Below are 17,441 nucleotides of genomic sequence, written 5' to 3'. Positions count from 1 at the left end.
GGACTAAACAGAGGGAGTACTAGAACATTCCATTGGAATCATCAGGGAAGCCGGGAAGCATTGTGAGAGTCATGTTTTTACTACTTCTCCAGTGCTTTTAACACCATTCGGCCTGCACTATTAGGGAGCTGGTGTCTGTTCAGTGAGAAGATTGTTTGCATCCTGTCCTACTCTCTGAACAGACGAACGGTCTCTCCCCAGTGTGAATTCTCCAGTGTATTTGTAATGCAGATGAATGAGTGAATCCCTTCCCACAGTGCAGGTGAGTGGCCTCTCCTTCGTTGTGAATAAGCTGGTGTTTCTCCAGGCTGTCTGCCTGAGTTTATCCCTTCCCACAATCGCGGCAGGGAAATGTTTCTTTCACAGCATGAACTTGCTAGTGGGTCACCAGTTGGAAAGCTCGGTTGAATCTCTTCTCACACTCAGAGCGGGTGAACGGTCTTTCCCCGGTATGAATTCTCTGGTGTACCTGTAACGCAGATGATTCAACGAATCTCTTCCCACAATGGGGACAGGCAAACGGTTTCTCCACAGCATGAACTTGCTGCTGGGTCACCAGGTGTGAAGATTGAGTGAATCCCTGCTCACACTCAGAGCTGGTGAGTAATTTTTCCATGCTGTGAACTCACTGGTATCTCGTACAGGTGCTGGATAAAATGTATGTGTTTGAGATTCCCGAACATCAATCCTCTGCTTGTTCTACCCTGGAAAAATAGTTTACAATAAATTAACAGGTAAAGACCAATGTATCAGACAAGGTAATTAATTTTGTCTCTACGGTGAAATACGACATCAACACTGTGACAGAGAGGCTGAGAGTACACTGGGGGAATAAACCATCATCTTCTATCTGGGCTCAATATCAAGTTCGCTGACTTTCTTTCTGTCTTCTTTAGAGTGGGCCATTTCTGCCACTCCTCCACCTGTGATTTGGGCCAGGTTTTCACTCCTCACCTGTTGGGCAAGTCCCACGTCCCCATTGTGAGCAACACGGTGTTTCCCTGGCTGGTCTGATGGACATTCTGCTCACGGGTCACCCATCCTGCGAGAGATTAATGGTGGTGAACTGAACGTTATTCGCTCTTCCCTGTTCCTCCACACTGTGGTTGGCCTGACATGTTTGGACACCAAATGAATGAATGAATGAATAAATTTATTGGCCAAGTATGTACACATACAAGGAATGTGCCTTGGTGCTCCACTCACAAGCAACAACATGAACACCCAGTAAACAATTAAGAATAAAGCAGAAAACATTAAGAATACAACATTTTAGTTTAAACATGTGAATGAAATAAACCAGAGCAAAAAGAGACTATGGACTTTTGGTTATTGAGTAGAGCTACTGCTCGCGGGAAAAAAACTGTTTTTATGTCTGGCTGTGGCGGCTTTGACAGCCAGGAGTCGCCTTCCAGAGGGAAGTGCTTCAAAGAGTTTGTGGCCAGGGTGAGAGGGGTCAGAGATGATCTTGCCCGCTCGCTTCCTGGCCCTTGCAGTGTACAGTTCGTTGATGGGGGGGAAGGTTGCCCCCCCCTCTGACCCTCTCCCCTACAGGGTGTCCAAACATGAGGATGGCAGGTGAGAAGTGCAGCCAGAAGGCAAGGAGCAGCCCCTTTAGATATTGGAACAGGGGCTGCAGCCTCACACACTCCATGTACACGTGGTACACAGACTCTTCCAGCCTGCAAATGTGGCGGGCAGCTGGCGAGTCTGTGAACCGCGAGAGAAACAGGTTGCAGGGGACTCCTCGGTGCAATACCCTCCTCCCCGATGGAGACGGGCAGAATCCCTGCATGGAGGGACCCCCGATGCTCTCCACATTGACAGGGTCGCTGCTTCACAGCGCCAGAGACCCAGGTTCACTCCCCTCCTGTGGTGCTCTCTGTGTGGAGTTTGCACAATCTCCCCGTGACCTTGTTGGTTTCCTCCGCATGCTCCTGTTTCCTCCCATATGCCAAAGAGGTACGTGCAGGTTTGTAGATTAATATGCCTCCATAATTCCCCCTGGCATGTGAGTGTTGTTGTGTTCGACAAACCACCGGGTTCAGACAACAGAGATTGATTCACCAAGCAATTTATTACACTCAGGTGTCCCTGCACGCGCTCACAAACCCTGAGTACGCAGCAGAGCAAGCCGCTGGATGTACCTGTCCTCGATCACCTGGCACCGTTCGCAACACAGTCCAAAGCTCTCTTGACCAAAAGGGCGCCTGAAACCATCCTTTATGGGATTTTATATCAGAGCAGAACATGCCACTGCCTGGGGTTACCAACTGTCCCGTATTAGCTGGGGCATCCCGTATTTTGGGCTAAATTGTTTTGTCCTGTACGGGACCCCCCTTGTCCCATATTAGGCCCAAGGAGGGGGGCTGTGGGCCCAGACGCTGTAGGCCCAAACACTGTAGGCCCGGACACTGTAGGTCCAGACGCCGTAGGCCCGGACTGTGTAGGTCCAGACACTGTAGTAGGAAAAAAAAATGCAGATGCTGGTTAAAATCTGTGTCTACCTTCCGGACAGTGTAGGCCTGGAGGCCCAGGCGCCGCCTGACGGAGGCAGCGTAGCAACCCGCCTCCCGGCCTGGGCGGCTACCATTGGTTAAGAAGGAGAACGTGGCCGCTGGCTGGGTGGGGTCACATGGGGCGCCGGGCGGTGACATCACCATGTCCCTTATTTGGGAGTGAGAAAGTTGGCAACTGCACTCTCGACCGAAGGGCACCCGGCACCATCCTTTATGGCATTTTGTATCAGAGCAGACCGCGCCACGGCCCCCTCTCCGAGCCCATCAGGAGCCCCCCTAGTCTGCAACGTTTCTCCGCTACCAGCGGCAGAGGGCACGGGTGGTCTACACAACTGTCGCTGTCGTGTAGGGAAGAAACTGCAGATGCTGGTTAAACTCAAAGGTAGACACAAAATGCTGGAGTAACTCAGCGGGTCAGGCAGCATCTCGGGAGAGAAGGAATGGGTGACGTTACAGGTCGAGACCCTTCTTCAGACTGATGCCAGGGAGGGGGGCGGGACAAAGATAGAATGTAGTCGGAGACAGGAAGACTAGTGGGAGAACGGGGAAGGGGATAGAGAGGGAAAGCTGCGACTATCTGAAGTTAGAGAAGTCAATGTTCATACCGCTGGGGTGTAGGCTGCCCAAGGAAAATAGGAGGTGCTGTTCCTCCAATTTGCGCTGGGCCTCACTCCGGCAATGGAGGAGGCCCAGGACAGAAAGGTCAGACTGGGAGTGGGAGGGTTGAAGTGCTGAGCCACCGGGAGATCAAGTAGGTTAAGACCGACTGAGCGGAGGTGTTCAGCGAAACGATCGCCGAGCCTGCGCCTGGTCTCGCCGATGTAGAGAAGTTGACACCTGGAAAAGCAGATACAGTAGATCCTGCTGTCTTGCTTTCCTCACCAATGCTATGCTTTCCCAGGGAATTCCGAGACACCCTGACCACAGCTGCAAGGTCAATTATCGGAGATAACGCGTCTGAATCTTGTTTACGATGCGCTTTGGAATGCAGAGCTGCTGATTTAGTTAATAACTCCATGTTGCGTTTACTACAGCTGAAATTGTCTGCTTAACCCTTACACCACACTCCACCCCTTGGAGTCATCAGCCAACATTAACAGCCAGGCAACATGTTACCGAGTGTGCAAACAATAATCATCAAAAGTTCAGTATAATAATTCTATCTCTAGGAATGTGTGGCGATTATGTGTTAAACTAACTATTCATGCCATAATGGCGTGAGTTGTTACAAAATCACGAGAGGAGCAGATCGGGTAGACGCACAGAGTCTCTTGCCCAGAGTAGGGGAATCGAGGACCAGAGGCTCAAGGTGAAGGGGGAAAAGATTTCATAGGAATCCGAGGGGTAACTTTTTCACACAGAGGGTGGTGGGTGTGTGGAACAAGCTACCAGAGGAGGGAGTTGAGGCAGGGACCAGCCCATCGTTTTAAGAAACAGTTGGACAGGTACATGGATAGGACAGGTTTAGACCATAGACAATAGGTGCAGGAGTAGGCCATTCAGCCCTTCGAGCCAGCACTGCCATTCAATGCGATCATGGCTGATCACTCTCAATCAGTACCCCGTTCCTGCCTTCTCCCCATACCCCCTCACTCCGCTATCCTTAAGACCTCTATCCAGCTCTCTCTTGAAAGCATCCAACGAACTGGCATCCACTGCCTTCTGAGGCAGAGAATGCCACACCTTCACCACTCTCTGACTGAAAAAGTTCTTCCTCATCTCCGTTCTAAGTGGCCTACCCATTATTCTTAAACTGTGGCCCCTTGTTCTGGACTCCCCCAACATTGGGAACATGGTTCCTGCCTCTAATGTGTTTGGAAGGATATGGACCAAGGTCAGGCAAGTGGGACTAGTGTAGCTGGGACATTGTTGGCCGGTGTGGGCGAGTTGGGCCGAAGGGCCTGTTTCCGCACTGTATCACTCTATGACTCTATGTGTTCGATCAGACACTGAGCTAGTCTCAGTATTTCTATGAAAGCAAAGCTTATTTTAACGACCACGCAGGCAAATTCATGATTTACTGGTCCCTTTGAATCAGCCCAAGCATGCAAAGTGGTGTTTTAAACATTATTTCACCTCACATTAACCCATATACAACCCAGGTCATGGAATTCGGCCCTCAGCTCCATACCACCCCACCACCGTCTTGGCACACCTCACGCGGCAGTAGGTGAGCACACAGTTGCAGAATATTATGCCCCCAACCTCCAAACTATAAGTATGTATGTAGCGTCCAGTTTAGTTTGTGTTGGAAGGAACTGCAGATGCTGTTTAAACCAAAGATAGACACAAAAAGCTGGAGTAACTCAGCGGGACGGGCAGCATCTCTGGAGATAAGGAATGGGTGACGCTTCGGGTCGAGACCCCACTATCTGAAGAAGGGTCTCGACCCGAAACATCACCCATTCCTCCTCTCCGGAGATGCTGCCTGTCCTGCTGGGTTACTCCAGCTTTTTGTGTCTGTGTAGTTTATTTTATTTGTCATGTGTACCGAGGTACACGGAAAAGCTTTTGTGTCGTGCCAACTAGTCAGCAGAGAGACAATACATGATTACAATCATTGGGCAGCCTCGGTGGCGCAGCGGTAGAGTTGCTGCCTCAGCTCCCGAGGCCCGGGTTCGATCCTGACTATGGGTGCTCTCTGTACAGAGTTTGTACCTTCTCCCCGTGACCGCATGGGTTTGCTACGAGATCTTCGGTTTCCTCCCACACTCCAAAGACGAGCAGGTATGTAGGTTAATTGGCTAGGTGTAAGTGTAAATTGTCGCTGGTTTGTGTTGTGTTAATGTGCAGGGATCTCTGGTCGGTGCGGACACGGTGGGCCGAAGGGCCTGTTTCCGCGCTGTATCTCTAAACTAAACGAAACTCAATCAATTTACAGTGTGTAGATACAGGATAAAGGAACAACGTTTAGTGCAAGGTAAAGCCAGCAAAGTCCAATCAAGGATAGTCCGAGGGTCACCAGAGAGGTAGATGGCAGTTCAGCACAGCTCTCTGGTTGCGGTAGGATGATTTAATGATTTGATAACAGCTGGGAAAGAAACTGTCCCCGAATCTGGTGGTGTGCGTTTCCACACTACTGTACCTTCTGCCCCATGAGAGAGGGGAGAAGAGGGAGTGGCCGGGGTGAGACTGGTCCTTGATGATGCTGCTGGCCTTGCCGAGGCAGCGTGAGGTGTACATGGTGTACATGGAAACAGTGCCCGTAGTCGGGATCGAACCCGGGTCTCCGGCGCTGCATTCGCTGTGAGGCAGCAACTCTACCGTTGCCTGATGGGTGAGCCGATAGCTCAAATATTCAAGTGAGTCCCAACCATCGCACTGAACAGGTGAATGCCCTCTCCCCAAGTGGGTATTCTCTGGTGGGTTAGTGAATCCCTTCCCACACTCAAGAGCAGGTGAACGGCCTCTCCCCGGTGCGAACGAGCTGGTGCCTCTTCAGGCTGCCCGCTTGAGCGTATCACTTCCCACAATTGGGCACGGCGTGAACTTGCTTGCGTTTCTTCAGGCGAGAGGGTTGGTTGAATCCCTTCCCCCACTCCGTAGCAGGTGAACGGCCTCTCCCCGGTGTGAATCTGCTGGTGTGCCTGTAACGCGGACGTCACGCGGATTCCCTTCCCCCACGCGGAACACGACGAGCGGACGCACCTTGAGTCGGCACGATCGAGTGAACCTCTTCCCGCGATCCGGACAGGGTGAGAGGTTGGCGCGGTAAATGGCCTCGCCCGTGAACCCTCATTGCGTGAGAACGCGCGACCACCCCCCACACTCGGAGCAGGTGAACGGCCTCTCCCCGGTCTGAACCCACGGACCTGTCGCTCACCTCTCCGGAGTCAACCTGCTGGTGCCACTTCGGCCGCCCAGCTCGAAGGAAACGCTTCCCGCCGACGGGACAGGCAAAAACGGCTTCTCCACCGCGTGAACTCGCCGGTGACTCTTCAGGTGAGAAGATTGGCTGAACCCCTTGCCGCACTCAGAGCAGACGAACGGCCGCTCCACGTTGTGGGTTCTCCGGTGTATCTGCAACGCGGACGAAGAAATGAGACCTTTCCCGCACTGGGGGCAGGTGAACGGCCTCTCCCCGGTGTGAGTTCTCCGGTGGATCTGCAGCTGAGACGACGCGTTGAACCCCTTCCCACAGTCAGAACAGGTGAACGGCTTCTCCCCAGTGTGAGTTCGCAGGTGTACCAGCAACATGGACGATCCACAGAACCCCTTGCCACACTCTGGGCAGGTGAACGGCTTCTGCCCGCTGTGAAGATGCTGGTGTTTCTTCAGTTGGCACGATTGAGTGAATATCTTCCCACAATCTGCAAAGCCGAACGGTTTCTCCCCGACGTGAAGCTGCTTGTGAACGCTCAGCGTGTCGGAACGCGTGAATCCCTTCCCGCAATCGGGGCAGGTAAACGGTTTCTCCCCGACGTGAACTTGCTGGAGAATCCTCAGTGCGTAAGAACACGAGAACCCCTTCCTGCACTCAGGGCAGATGAACGGCCTCTCCCCGGTGTGAGTTCGCTGGTGTCTCAGCAACGCGGATGAACAAATGAAGCCCTTCCCGCACTGAGAGCAGATGAACGGCCTCTCCCCAGTGTGAATTCTCCGGTGCGCCTCCAGATGAGATGACCCGATGAACCCCTTGCCACACTCTGGGCAGGTGAACGGCCTCCCCCCAGCGTGAACGTGCAGGTGCCTCTTCAGCTGGCACGGCTGAGCGAATCCCTTCCAGCAATCGGGGCAGGTAAACAGTTTCTCCCCGACGTGAACTTGCTGGTGAATCCTCAGTATGTAGGCACGCGTGAATCCCTTCCCACACTCAGGGCAGACGAACGGCCTCCCCTTAGTGTGAATCTGCTGGTGCCCCTTTAGCTGGCTAGCTTGAGAGAATCCCTTCCCACAATGGGGGCAGGCAAACGGTTTCTCCACAGCGTTAACTTGCTGCTGGGTCACCAGGTGTGAAGATTGAGTGAATCCCTGGCCACACTCAGAGCTGGTGAGTAATTTTTCCATGCTGTGAACTCACTGGCATCTCGTCAGATTAACTGATACAGTGAATCCCTCCCACGCGTTCAGGTGCTGGTGAAATGAATGAGTTTCAGATTCCTTTACATCGATCCTCTGCTTGTTCTACCCTGGAAAAAGAGTTTACAATAAATTAACAGGTAAAGACTAGTGTTACAGACGAGGTAATTTTTGTCTCTGCGGTGAAATACGTCACACTGTGACAGAGAGGCTGAAAGTAAATTGGGGGAACAAGCGCCTCATTTTCTGTCTGGGCTCAACATCAAGTTCACCAACTTAATTTCTGCCTTCGTTAGAGTGGGCCATTTCTGCCACTCCTTCTCCTGGAATTTGGCCCAGGTTTTCACTCCTCGCCTGTTGGACAAGTCCCAGGTTCCCACTGTGAGCAACACGGTGTTTCACTGGTCACCCACCCCCAGAGGATTGATGGTGATAAACATGACGATGGCAATGCCATGGGGTGCCACAGGGAGAGGACCCTTGGACTATCTTTAAACGGACCTTATCTTGCACTGAACGTCATTCCTTCTCTCCTGTTCCTCTGAGACTGTGGTCGGTCTGATTGTAATCGTGAGTGGCAAGGGTGTGGGGTAAAAATTGTGTGATTTGTATAAGCAGTATTGAATGTACGTGTAGCCTCCGGACGGAGTTTTGTAAGGATCATGCATTGTATATATTTATTTATCGAATAAAGTCTATTTTGATTTTTTTTTAAAAATCACGTGAAGACACAAACTAGATCTCCTCGACTTGGTCAAAAATTCAAGTCAATTTTATTTGTAGATATCACATTTAAAAACAACCCACGTTGACCAAAGTGCTGTACATCAGTTCAGGTACTAAGAATCACTTCAAAATTTAATCACTACACTACTCACTCCGACCTGTGCGAGATAACCATTTATCTCGGGCCGCTCCTCAGGCCGGGACTCGGTGTTGACTGACCCCGTGCCCGGCACCCCGCTCCTACCTGCCGCCGATCCTCCGGAGTCCCTTTGGCCGCACCACTTCCGGGGGGCTCTCCGCGCCTGGTATCGCCTGCAACATAGGGCGAGTTCTGGGCCTCTCCCCAGTGTGAATTCGCTGGTGTACTTGTAGCCCGTGTAATTTACCAAACCCCTTGTCACACACAGAACAAGTGAATGGCTTCTCCCCAGTGTGAAACCGCTGGTGTGACTGTAGGTGAGATGACTGCATAAATCCCTTCCCACATTCAGACCAGGTGAACGGCCTCTCCCCGGTGTGAATCCACTGGTGTGTCTGTAGCCCAGATGATGCAGTAAATACCTTCCCACGCACAGAGCAGGTGAATGGCTTCTCCACTGTGTAAATTCTCTAGTGCCTCTTCAGTTTGTAGGTCTGAGAGAATCCCTTCCCACAATCGGGACAGGGAAATGGTTTCTCTCCAGCGTGAATATGCTGTTGGTGTCTCTTCAGATTGTTTGCTTGAGTGAATTCCTTCCAACAATCAGGACAAGGAAATGGATTCTCCACAGCGTGATCTTGCTGCTGGGAAGATTGAGTGAATCCCAGCTCACTCTCAGAGCTAATGAATAATGCCTCCATGCTGCGGAATTTATGGAGCCTCATCGGCTCAGTTGACACAGTGAATCCCTCCCACACCTTCAGGTGCTGGTTAACTGAAGGAGTTTGAGATTCCCGAACATCAATTCTCTGCTTGTTCTATCCTGCAAAAAAAAAGATTACAGGTAAAGATCAGTGTTTCAGATGAGGTGATTTTAGTCTCCATCTTCCTCTTCTTCTTGCGTTTGAGGCAGCAGAAGTTATGAAGCTGCTTGTACTTCTGCAGTGTTTGTTGTCGTTCGCCTGACTGAGGTCAGTTGACAGGGCTCACCACGGGGAGGTCAACAACACGAGTCTCCATGATGAACTAAGACGTCAAACCGTGACAGCGAGGCTGAAAGTAAACTGGCCAAGTGCTGATATACCTCAGTGGGTCAGGCAGCATCCCTCAGGAACGTGGATAGGTAATACTTTGATTCAGGGCCCTTCAGATCTGATGCTTTACGATAACACGATGTGAATATTTTTGTAAACCAGCACCCGTAGTTTCTTGCATCTACTGATCAGACTCCATGGTGGGTAGGAACCCCTGCTTGTGTTTCCAAATACGTTCAGCGGTTCGGCAGCAAAGCGCTCGTGTGTTCCCCATGGCCGCCCTTTTACCCACAACCCCCCACCAAACTCGAAACAGGTCTATCCATCAAGGTGCAATCGATGCGCATGCGTTCACATGCTGCCAGCACCTACACTGACCGGAGGGAGAGGGGGAAGGACCGGCACCCTCCCCCCATCAGAATCAGTCCCAACCCGAAACATGCTCCCCGACCCACTGAGTTGCGTCGATCTTTGGAATAAACTTGCATCTGTGCTTCCTTTGTATTATATCAAATCGCGGTAGAGCTACTGCCTTCCAGCGGTAGAGTTGCTACCTTACACCGCATTCAGCGCCGGAGACTCAGGTTCGACCCCGACTGAGGGTTTCTTCCCACACACCAAAGACGTACAGGTTTGCAGGTTAATTGACTTGGTGCAAATGTACACAAACTATTTGTGGGTCGTGTTAACGTGCGGGGATCTTTCGAGTCGGGACCCTTTTTTTCTGACCGGCTGCGTTACTCCAGCGCTTTGTGTCCTTTTTTGTGAAGCCGCATCCGTAGTTCCCTGTGTCTACTGACCAGACTATCTAGGGGGCAGGGAATCCATGTTTGCGCTTCCAAACGCGCTCTGCGGATCGGAAGTAACTCTCCGGTGTGTTACCCACGGCCGCACCGTCCCCAGGTGGCGGGCCACCGTGTCCCCGAGGGCCGGCTCCCCGCTCCTACCTGCCGCCGATCCTCCGGAGTCTTTAGTCCGCGGACCGCATGCGCGCCTTGACCTCACCACATCCGGCGCTCACCGCGCCTGCGCTCTTGGTATCGCCTGCAACATAGGGCGAGTTCTGGGTCGCGAATGTTTCTGGGTAAAGAGAGCGCCATGGACATAACCTGAAATCACCGGCTCAGCGTTCCCCAATGGATAAGATCCACTTTGTCCTTTTGGGTGGAATCTGCAGTCGATTTAACACAACGACCTCTCTGGTCGATCATAGAAGCCTGCACCGCCATTCAATATGATCATGGCTGATCATCCAGCTCAGTAACCTGTATGTGCCTTCTCTCCATACCCCTTGATCCCTTTAGCAAAAAGGGCCACATCTAACTCCCTCTTAAATATAGCCAATGAACTGGCCTCAACTACCTTCTGTGGCAGAGAATTCCACAGACTCACCACTCTTTGAGTGAAGAAATGTTTTCTCATCTCGGTCCTAAAAGACTTCCCCCTTATCCTTAAGATGTGACCCCTGGTTCTGGACTCCCCCAACATCGGGAACAATCTTCCCGCATCTAGCCTCTCCAACCCCTTAAGAATTTTATATGTTTCTATAAGATCCCCCCTCAGTCTTCTAAATTCCAGCGAGTACAAGCCTAGTCTATCCAGTCTTTCTTCATATGAAAGTCCCGCCATCCCAGGGATCAATCTAGTGAACCTTCTCTGTACTCCCTCTAAGGCAAGAACGTCTTTCCTCTGATTAGGAGACCAAAACTGCACACAATACTCCAGGTGCGGTCTCACCAAGGCCCTGTACAACTGCAGTAGAACCTCCCTGCTCCTAAACTCAAATCCTCTTGCTATGAATGCCAACATACCATTCGCTTTCTTCACTGCCTGCTGCACCTGCACGCTTGCTTTCAATGACTGGTGCACCATGACACCCAGGTCACGTTGCATCTCCCCTTCTCCTAATCGTTCACCATTCAGGTAATACTCTGCTTTCCTGTTCTTGCCGCCAAAGTGGATAACCTCACATTTATCCACATTATATTGCATCTGCCATGCATTTGCCCACTCGCCTAATCTATCCAAGTCACTCTGCAGCCTCCTAGCATCCTCCTCGCAACTAACACTGCCACCCAGCTTCGAGTCATTCGCAAACTTAGAGATGTTGCATTCAATTCCCTCGTCCAAATCGTTAATATACACTGTAAATAACTGGGGTCCCAGCACTGAGCCTTGCGATACCCCACTAGTCACTGCCTGCCATTCCGAAAAGGACCCGTTTATTCCTACTCTTTGTTTCCTGTCCGCCAACCAATTTTCTATCCACCTTAACACTGAACCCTCAATACCGTGTGCTTTAAGTTTGTACACCAATCTCCTATGTGGGACCTTGTCGAAGGCCTTCTGAAAGTCCAGATATAACACATCGACCCTACTAGTTACATCCTCGAAAAATTCTATAAGATTCGTCAGACATGATTTGCCTTTTGTAAATCCATGCTGACTTTGTCCGATGATTTCACCACTTTCCAAATGTGATGCTATCACATCTTTAATAACTGACTCTAGCATTTTCCCCACTACCGATGTTAGGCTAACTGGTCTATAATTCCCCGTTTTCTCTCTCCCTCCCTTTTTCAAAAGTGGGGTTACATTAGCTAACCTCCAGTCCTCAGGAACTACTCCAGAATCTAAGGAGTTTTGAAAAATTATCACTAATGCATCCACTATTTCTGAGGCTACTTCCGTAAGCACTCTGGGATGCAGCCTATCTGGCCCTGGGGATTTATCTGCCTTTAATCCATTTAATTTACCTAACACCACTTCCCGACTAACCTGGATTTCCCTCAGTTCCTCCATCTCATTAGAGCCCCGGTCCCCCGCTATTTCCGGCAGACGGTTTATGTCTTCCTTAGTGGAAATCACTACACTTACAAGTGCCGAATATTTGAACTCATGCAGCATTGACAGGTGTCATCCCCCCCCCCCCCCCCCACCCTCCCCGGAGCGAACAGAGGAGAGGAAATACAAGATCATTTTATTGGAGTCATCCCAGGTGGCCAAATATACATTGCATGCAAGAGAACCACAGGGTTCACAACAGACCTAATTTATTTGTCACATATCCAAGACATAAAATTCCAAACAGTAAAAGGATGCTATAGATACTCACAACATCAAAACAAACTCCAACAGTGGCCAGTGACCAGGTTTAAAAAAACAAAAATAATCTATTCGACTACGATACAAAATAATACTTACAAATCAAAACCGTGGTAACGCACCCACCACCACAATACAAATGTACCAAATTATCTAAGACACTGAATTTTCAAATAACTATAATACAATCCTTGTGCGCCTTACAGCGAATGTAGCGCCGGAGACCTGGGTTCGATCCCGACCACAGGTGCTGCCTGTACGGAGTTTGTACGTTCTCCCCATGACCTGCGTGGGTGTTCTCCGAGATCTTTGGTTTCCCCCCACACTCCAAAGACTGGCGGGTTTGTAGGCTAATTGGCTTGGTAAATGTAAAAACTGTCCCTAGTGAGTATATGATAGTGTTAATGTGCGGGGATCGCTGGTCGGCGCGGACCAGGTGGGCCAAAAAGGGCGTTTCTGCACTGTTTCTCTAAACTAAAAACTAAACCAAACTAATTGAGAATATGGGCTCAGTCCTGGATGTGATGAACAGCAGTGGTAACTGCAGACTCCAACGACAGGTGGTCTCTTTGGCAGCCGTGCGCGTCCTGGGTGGTCTATCTGGCTGCCGCGCCCGTCTTTGTTCGTGGCGACCGGACTTGACCGGCTCTGCATCTGTGACCGGGTCTGCTGCAGCAAGGCTGTGCGGCGCCCGGCGCGAGCTCCCTGCCCAGGCGGGTTTCCGTCTCTGCGGGACGCGCCCCCGCCTCACCGCGATCCCTTCTACCGTGCGCGGCTCGCTGAACGCCTCCACTCACCCAGAACCGGTTAACGGCCTCTCCTCAGTGTGAATTTGCCAGTGCTTCTTCAGATTGCCCGCTTGAGTGAATCTCTTGCCACAATCAGGACAGGCAAACGGTTTCTCTCCAGTGTGCACGCACTGGTGGATTCTCAGCTGATCAAAGTGAGCAAAGCCCTTCGCACACTCAGAGCAGCTGTACGGCCTCTGCCCGGTGTGAATACTCTGGTGTCTTGCCAACGTCGATGAATGAGCGAATCCCTTCCCACACTCACTACAGGTGAATGGCCTCTCCCCAGTGTGAACTCTCTGGTGTGTTGTCATGACAGAGAAACGAGTAAATCTCTTCCCGCACTCAGAGCAGGTGAACGGCCTCTCTCCGGTGTGAATCCTCTGGTGTATCTCTAACGCAGCTGATTCAATGAATCTCTTCCCGCACTCAGAGCAGACGAACGGCTTCTCCCCCGTGTGAATTCTCTGGTGGATAAGCAACTGAGACGATCCAATGAACCCCTTTCCGCACTCGAGGCAGGCGAACGGCCTCTGGCCGGTGTGAATCTGCTGGTGCCACGTCAGCTGGGTCGCTCGAGAGAATTCCTTCCCACAATCGGGACAGGCATACGGTTTCTCCACAGCGTGAACTTGCCGGTGGTGTCTCTTCAGGTGAGAAGATTGGTTGAATCCCTTCCCACACTCGTAGCAGACGAAGGGCCTCTCCCCGGTGTGAGTTCTCCGGTGGATCTGCAACGCAGACGAATGAAAAAAACCCTTCCCACATTCAGCGCAGGTGTGTGGCCTCTCCTTGGTGTGAATAAGCTGGTGCTTCTCCAGGTTGACTGCCTGAGTGAATCCCTTCCCGCAAGCCGGACAGGGAAATGGTTTCTTCACAGCGTGAACTTGCCGGTGGGTCACCAGGTGGGAGGCTTGTTTGAACCCCTTCCCACACTCAGAGCAGATGAACGGCCTCGCGCCGGTGTGAATTCGCTGGTGCATCAACAATGAAAATGAACGAGCGAATCCCTTTCCACACACGGAGCAGACAAACGGCCTCTCCCCAGTGTGGATTTGTTGGTGCCTCCACAGGCTGTCCGCTTCAGGGAATCCCTTCCCACAATCGGGACAGGCAAGTGGTTTGTCCACAGCGTGAAGTTGCTGGTGGGTCACTAGGTGGGAAGCTTGGTTGAACCCCTTCCCACACTCAGAGCAGGTGAGTGGCCTCACCCCGGCATGAATTCGCTTGTGCCTCTTCAGGCTATGTATTTGAGTGAATACCTTCCCACAATCGGGGCAGGTAAATGGCTTCTCCACGGCGTGAACTTGCCGTTGGGTCACGAGGTGGGAAGATTGTTTTAATCCGTGCTCACACTCAGAGCCGGCGAGTAATTTCTCCATGCTGTGAACTCTCTGGCCTCTGGTCGGATCAACTGACACAGCAAATCCCTTCCACGCGTTCAGGTGCCGGTGAAATGAATGAGTTTGAGATTCCCGGACATCAATCCTCTGCTTCTTCTACCCTGGAAAAAGAGTTTAGAGTAAATTAGATTTCAAGATCAATTTATTATCACATGTACCAATTAAGGTGCAGTGAAATTTGAGTTACCATACAGCCATAGTAAGTGAAAAGCAACAAGACCGCATCCACATAAAATTTAACATAAACATCCACCACAGCAGATTCCATATTCCTCACTGAGATGGAAAGTAATAAGGTTCAATCATCTTTCTCTTTGTTCACTTCAGGGCTGTATGACCATCCGCAGTCATACCCAGGACAGGTAAACGATTATCAGGTAAAGATCAGTGTTTCAGACAACTTCTATATCTGAAGTGAACTGTGACATCACACTGTGACAGTGAGCCTGAAAGTAAGGTGGAGGAACAAGCCCCCATTTTCTGTCTGGGCTCTACAGTAAATTGGCTGACTTTTGCCAGTATGAATATTGACTTCTTTATCTTCAAGTCACCCTTGCTTTTCCCTCTTTCAACAACCCGCCCCCTTCCCTGTTCTCTGACCAGTCTGACTGTCCCCGATTACATTTTATCTATGTTTGCTTTGTTGTGACCTACTCCTAGCTAACAATGATCTATTGTACATTTTCCTAGATCTCCATTACCTTTGCCTCGTTCACACACCTTACACTTCCTCATCTCCATATCTCCCTCTCCCCTGACTCTTAGCCTGAAGGACGGTCTCGACCCAAAATGTCACACCTTTCCTTCTATCCAGAGATAGACAATAGACAATAGACAATAGGTGCAGGAGTAGGCCATTCAGCCCTTCGAGGCAGCACCGCCATTCAATGCGATCATGGCTGATCACTCTCAATCAGTACCCCGTTCCTGCCTTCTCCCCATACCCCCTCACTCCGCTATCCTTAAGAGCTCTATCCAGCTCTCTCTTGAAAGCATCCAACGAACTGGCCTCCACTGCCTTCTGAGGCAGAGAATTCCACACCTTCACCACCCTCTGACTGAAAAAGTTCTTCCTCATCTCCGTTCTAAATGGGTCATCTCCGTTCTGTCCAGCTGAGTTCCTCCAGCATTTTGTGTCCAGCTGCCAAATTTATTTCTGTCTGCACCACAGCGGTCCATTTCAGCCACTCCTCCATCCGTGATTTGGCCCAGGTTTTCACTCCTCACCTGTTGGGCAAGTCCCATGTCCCCACAATGAGCAACACGGTGTATCTGTGGCTGGTCTAATGGACATTCTGGTCCTTGGTGGCCCTGTCCCAGTGTGGATTGTCGGTGGTGAACATGACAACGGCAATGTCATTGAACGTCACAGGTAGAGACCCATCAGACTATCTTTAATCGGACTTTACCTTGCACTGAACGTTATTCCCTCCCTCCTGTTCCTCTCTACACTGTGGTCGACCTGATTGTAATCATCTACAGACACAAAAAGATGGAGTAACTAAGCGGGTCAGGCAGCATCTCTGGGGCGAAGGAATAGGGTGAAGTTCAGTCTGAAGAAGGGCATCCATTCCTGTATAGGAAGGAACTGCAGATGGTGTTTAAACCGAAGATAATTTAACACAAATTGCTGGAGTAACTCAGCGGGTCAGGCCAGGTCCGTCTTAACGCATGGGCCTGGTGGGCACTTGCCCGGGGCCCCACGAGCATAGGGGCCCCATGCTGATCTGTGTATGTTAAGTGACTTGCAATAAATAAATACTACTTTAAAAATGCTTTTTTCGCAAATTTTCCATCGCTAAGTGTTTTTTTTGCAACATTTTCCATCCCTGAGTGCCTCTCACAGCGATCTGTTTCGCAACAATTAGCTCCCTAAGTGCTTTACTTTTCCATCCCTAAGTGCTTCTCACAGCGATCTGTTTCGCAACAATTAGCTCCCTAAGTGCTTTGCTTTTCCATCCCTAAGTGCTTCTCACAGCGATCTGTAAGTGCTTTTCGCCACAATGTAGCACCCTGTCCATCGCTAAGTGCTTTTCGCCGGCACGACAGGGGGGGCTGGTAGGGAAAGGGGGTGGGGGAGAGTAACGGTGGGGGCGACGGGGTGGGTGGGAGGAGGAGGAGGGGCCCCAGTACACTGCTTTGCCCGGGGCCCATAATGCTGTAAAGACGGCCCTGGGTCAGGCAGCATCTCTGGAGAGAAGGAGCGGGTGACATTTCGGGTCGAGACCCTTCCGACAGACTCATGGGTGGGTGGGGAAGGTGCGCGGGTCGTGGTCCGGGTCGGGACGCTTCCTCTCACCGCTCTGTCCGTGCATTCAATGCGCTCCCACCGTGTCCCCGAGGGCCGCACCGATTGTCCCCGCAGCCGGGGGGCCGCTCCTCGGTGCTAACTGACCCCCGCGCCCGGCTCCCCGCTCCTCCCTGCCGCCGATCCCCCGGAGTCTTTTGTCCGCGGACCGCATGGCCGCACCACTTCTGGGGCTCTCTGCGCCTGCGCGCTTGGTATCGCCTGCAACATAGGGCGAGTTCTGGGGCGCGGAGCTTTCTGGGTAAAGAGGGCGCCATGGACATGAGCTGAAATTACCGGATCAGCGTCCCCTAAAGGGCAGCAGCCACTTGGTCCTTGTATGTGGAGAGCCTGGTCGATCACTTGTGAAAATCATTACACTTACAAGCGCCTCAAAAGGCAGTGGAGGCCAATTCTCTGA

The 17,441-nt window shown here is 51.3% G+C and overlaps 1 protein-coding gene and 1 pseudogene across 2 annotated transcripts; both read right to left on the bottom strand.

The window, feature by feature from the left end:
- Nucleotides 1–4,932: 4,932 nt before the first annotated feature.
- Nucleotides 4,933–17,141, bottom strand: LOC144601424 (uncharacterized). The gene is made up of 3 exons (XM_078413523.1): nt 17,033–17,141; nt 13,339–14,834; nt 4,933–7,535 (listed from the first exon to the last, which is right to left on the bottom strand). Exons 2-3 carry the CDS (start codon nt 14,710–14,712, stop codon nt 6,339–6,341), a joined length of 2,571 nt encoding a protein of 856 aa, XP_078269649.1. The 5' UTR covers nt 14,713–14,834; nt 17,033–17,141; the 3' UTR covers nt 4,933–6,338.
- LOC144601130 (uncharacterized) lies at nt 7,522–10,371 on the bottom strand (annotated as a pseudogene). Its single transcript, XR_013548245.1, has 2 exons — nt 8,509–10,371; nt 7,522–7,648 (listed from the first exon to the last, which is right to left on the bottom strand). The product of XR_013548245.1 is annotated as an uncharacterized LOC144601130 (transcript).
- Nucleotides 17,142–17,441: the final 300 nt, after the last annotated feature.

Source organism: Rhinoraja longicauda, chromosome 16 (genome assembly GCF_053455715.1).
Source record: "Rhinoraja longicauda isolate Sanriku21f chromosome 16, sRhiLon1.1, whole genome shotgun sequence".
Taxonomy (NCBI): domain Eukaryota; kingdom Metazoa; phylum Chordata; class Chondrichthyes; order Rajiformes; family Arhynchobatidae; genus Rhinoraja; species Rhinoraja longicauda.
Note: the sequence above shows the minus strand (reverse complement) of the source record. Positions and strands in the feature narration are given on the sequence as shown.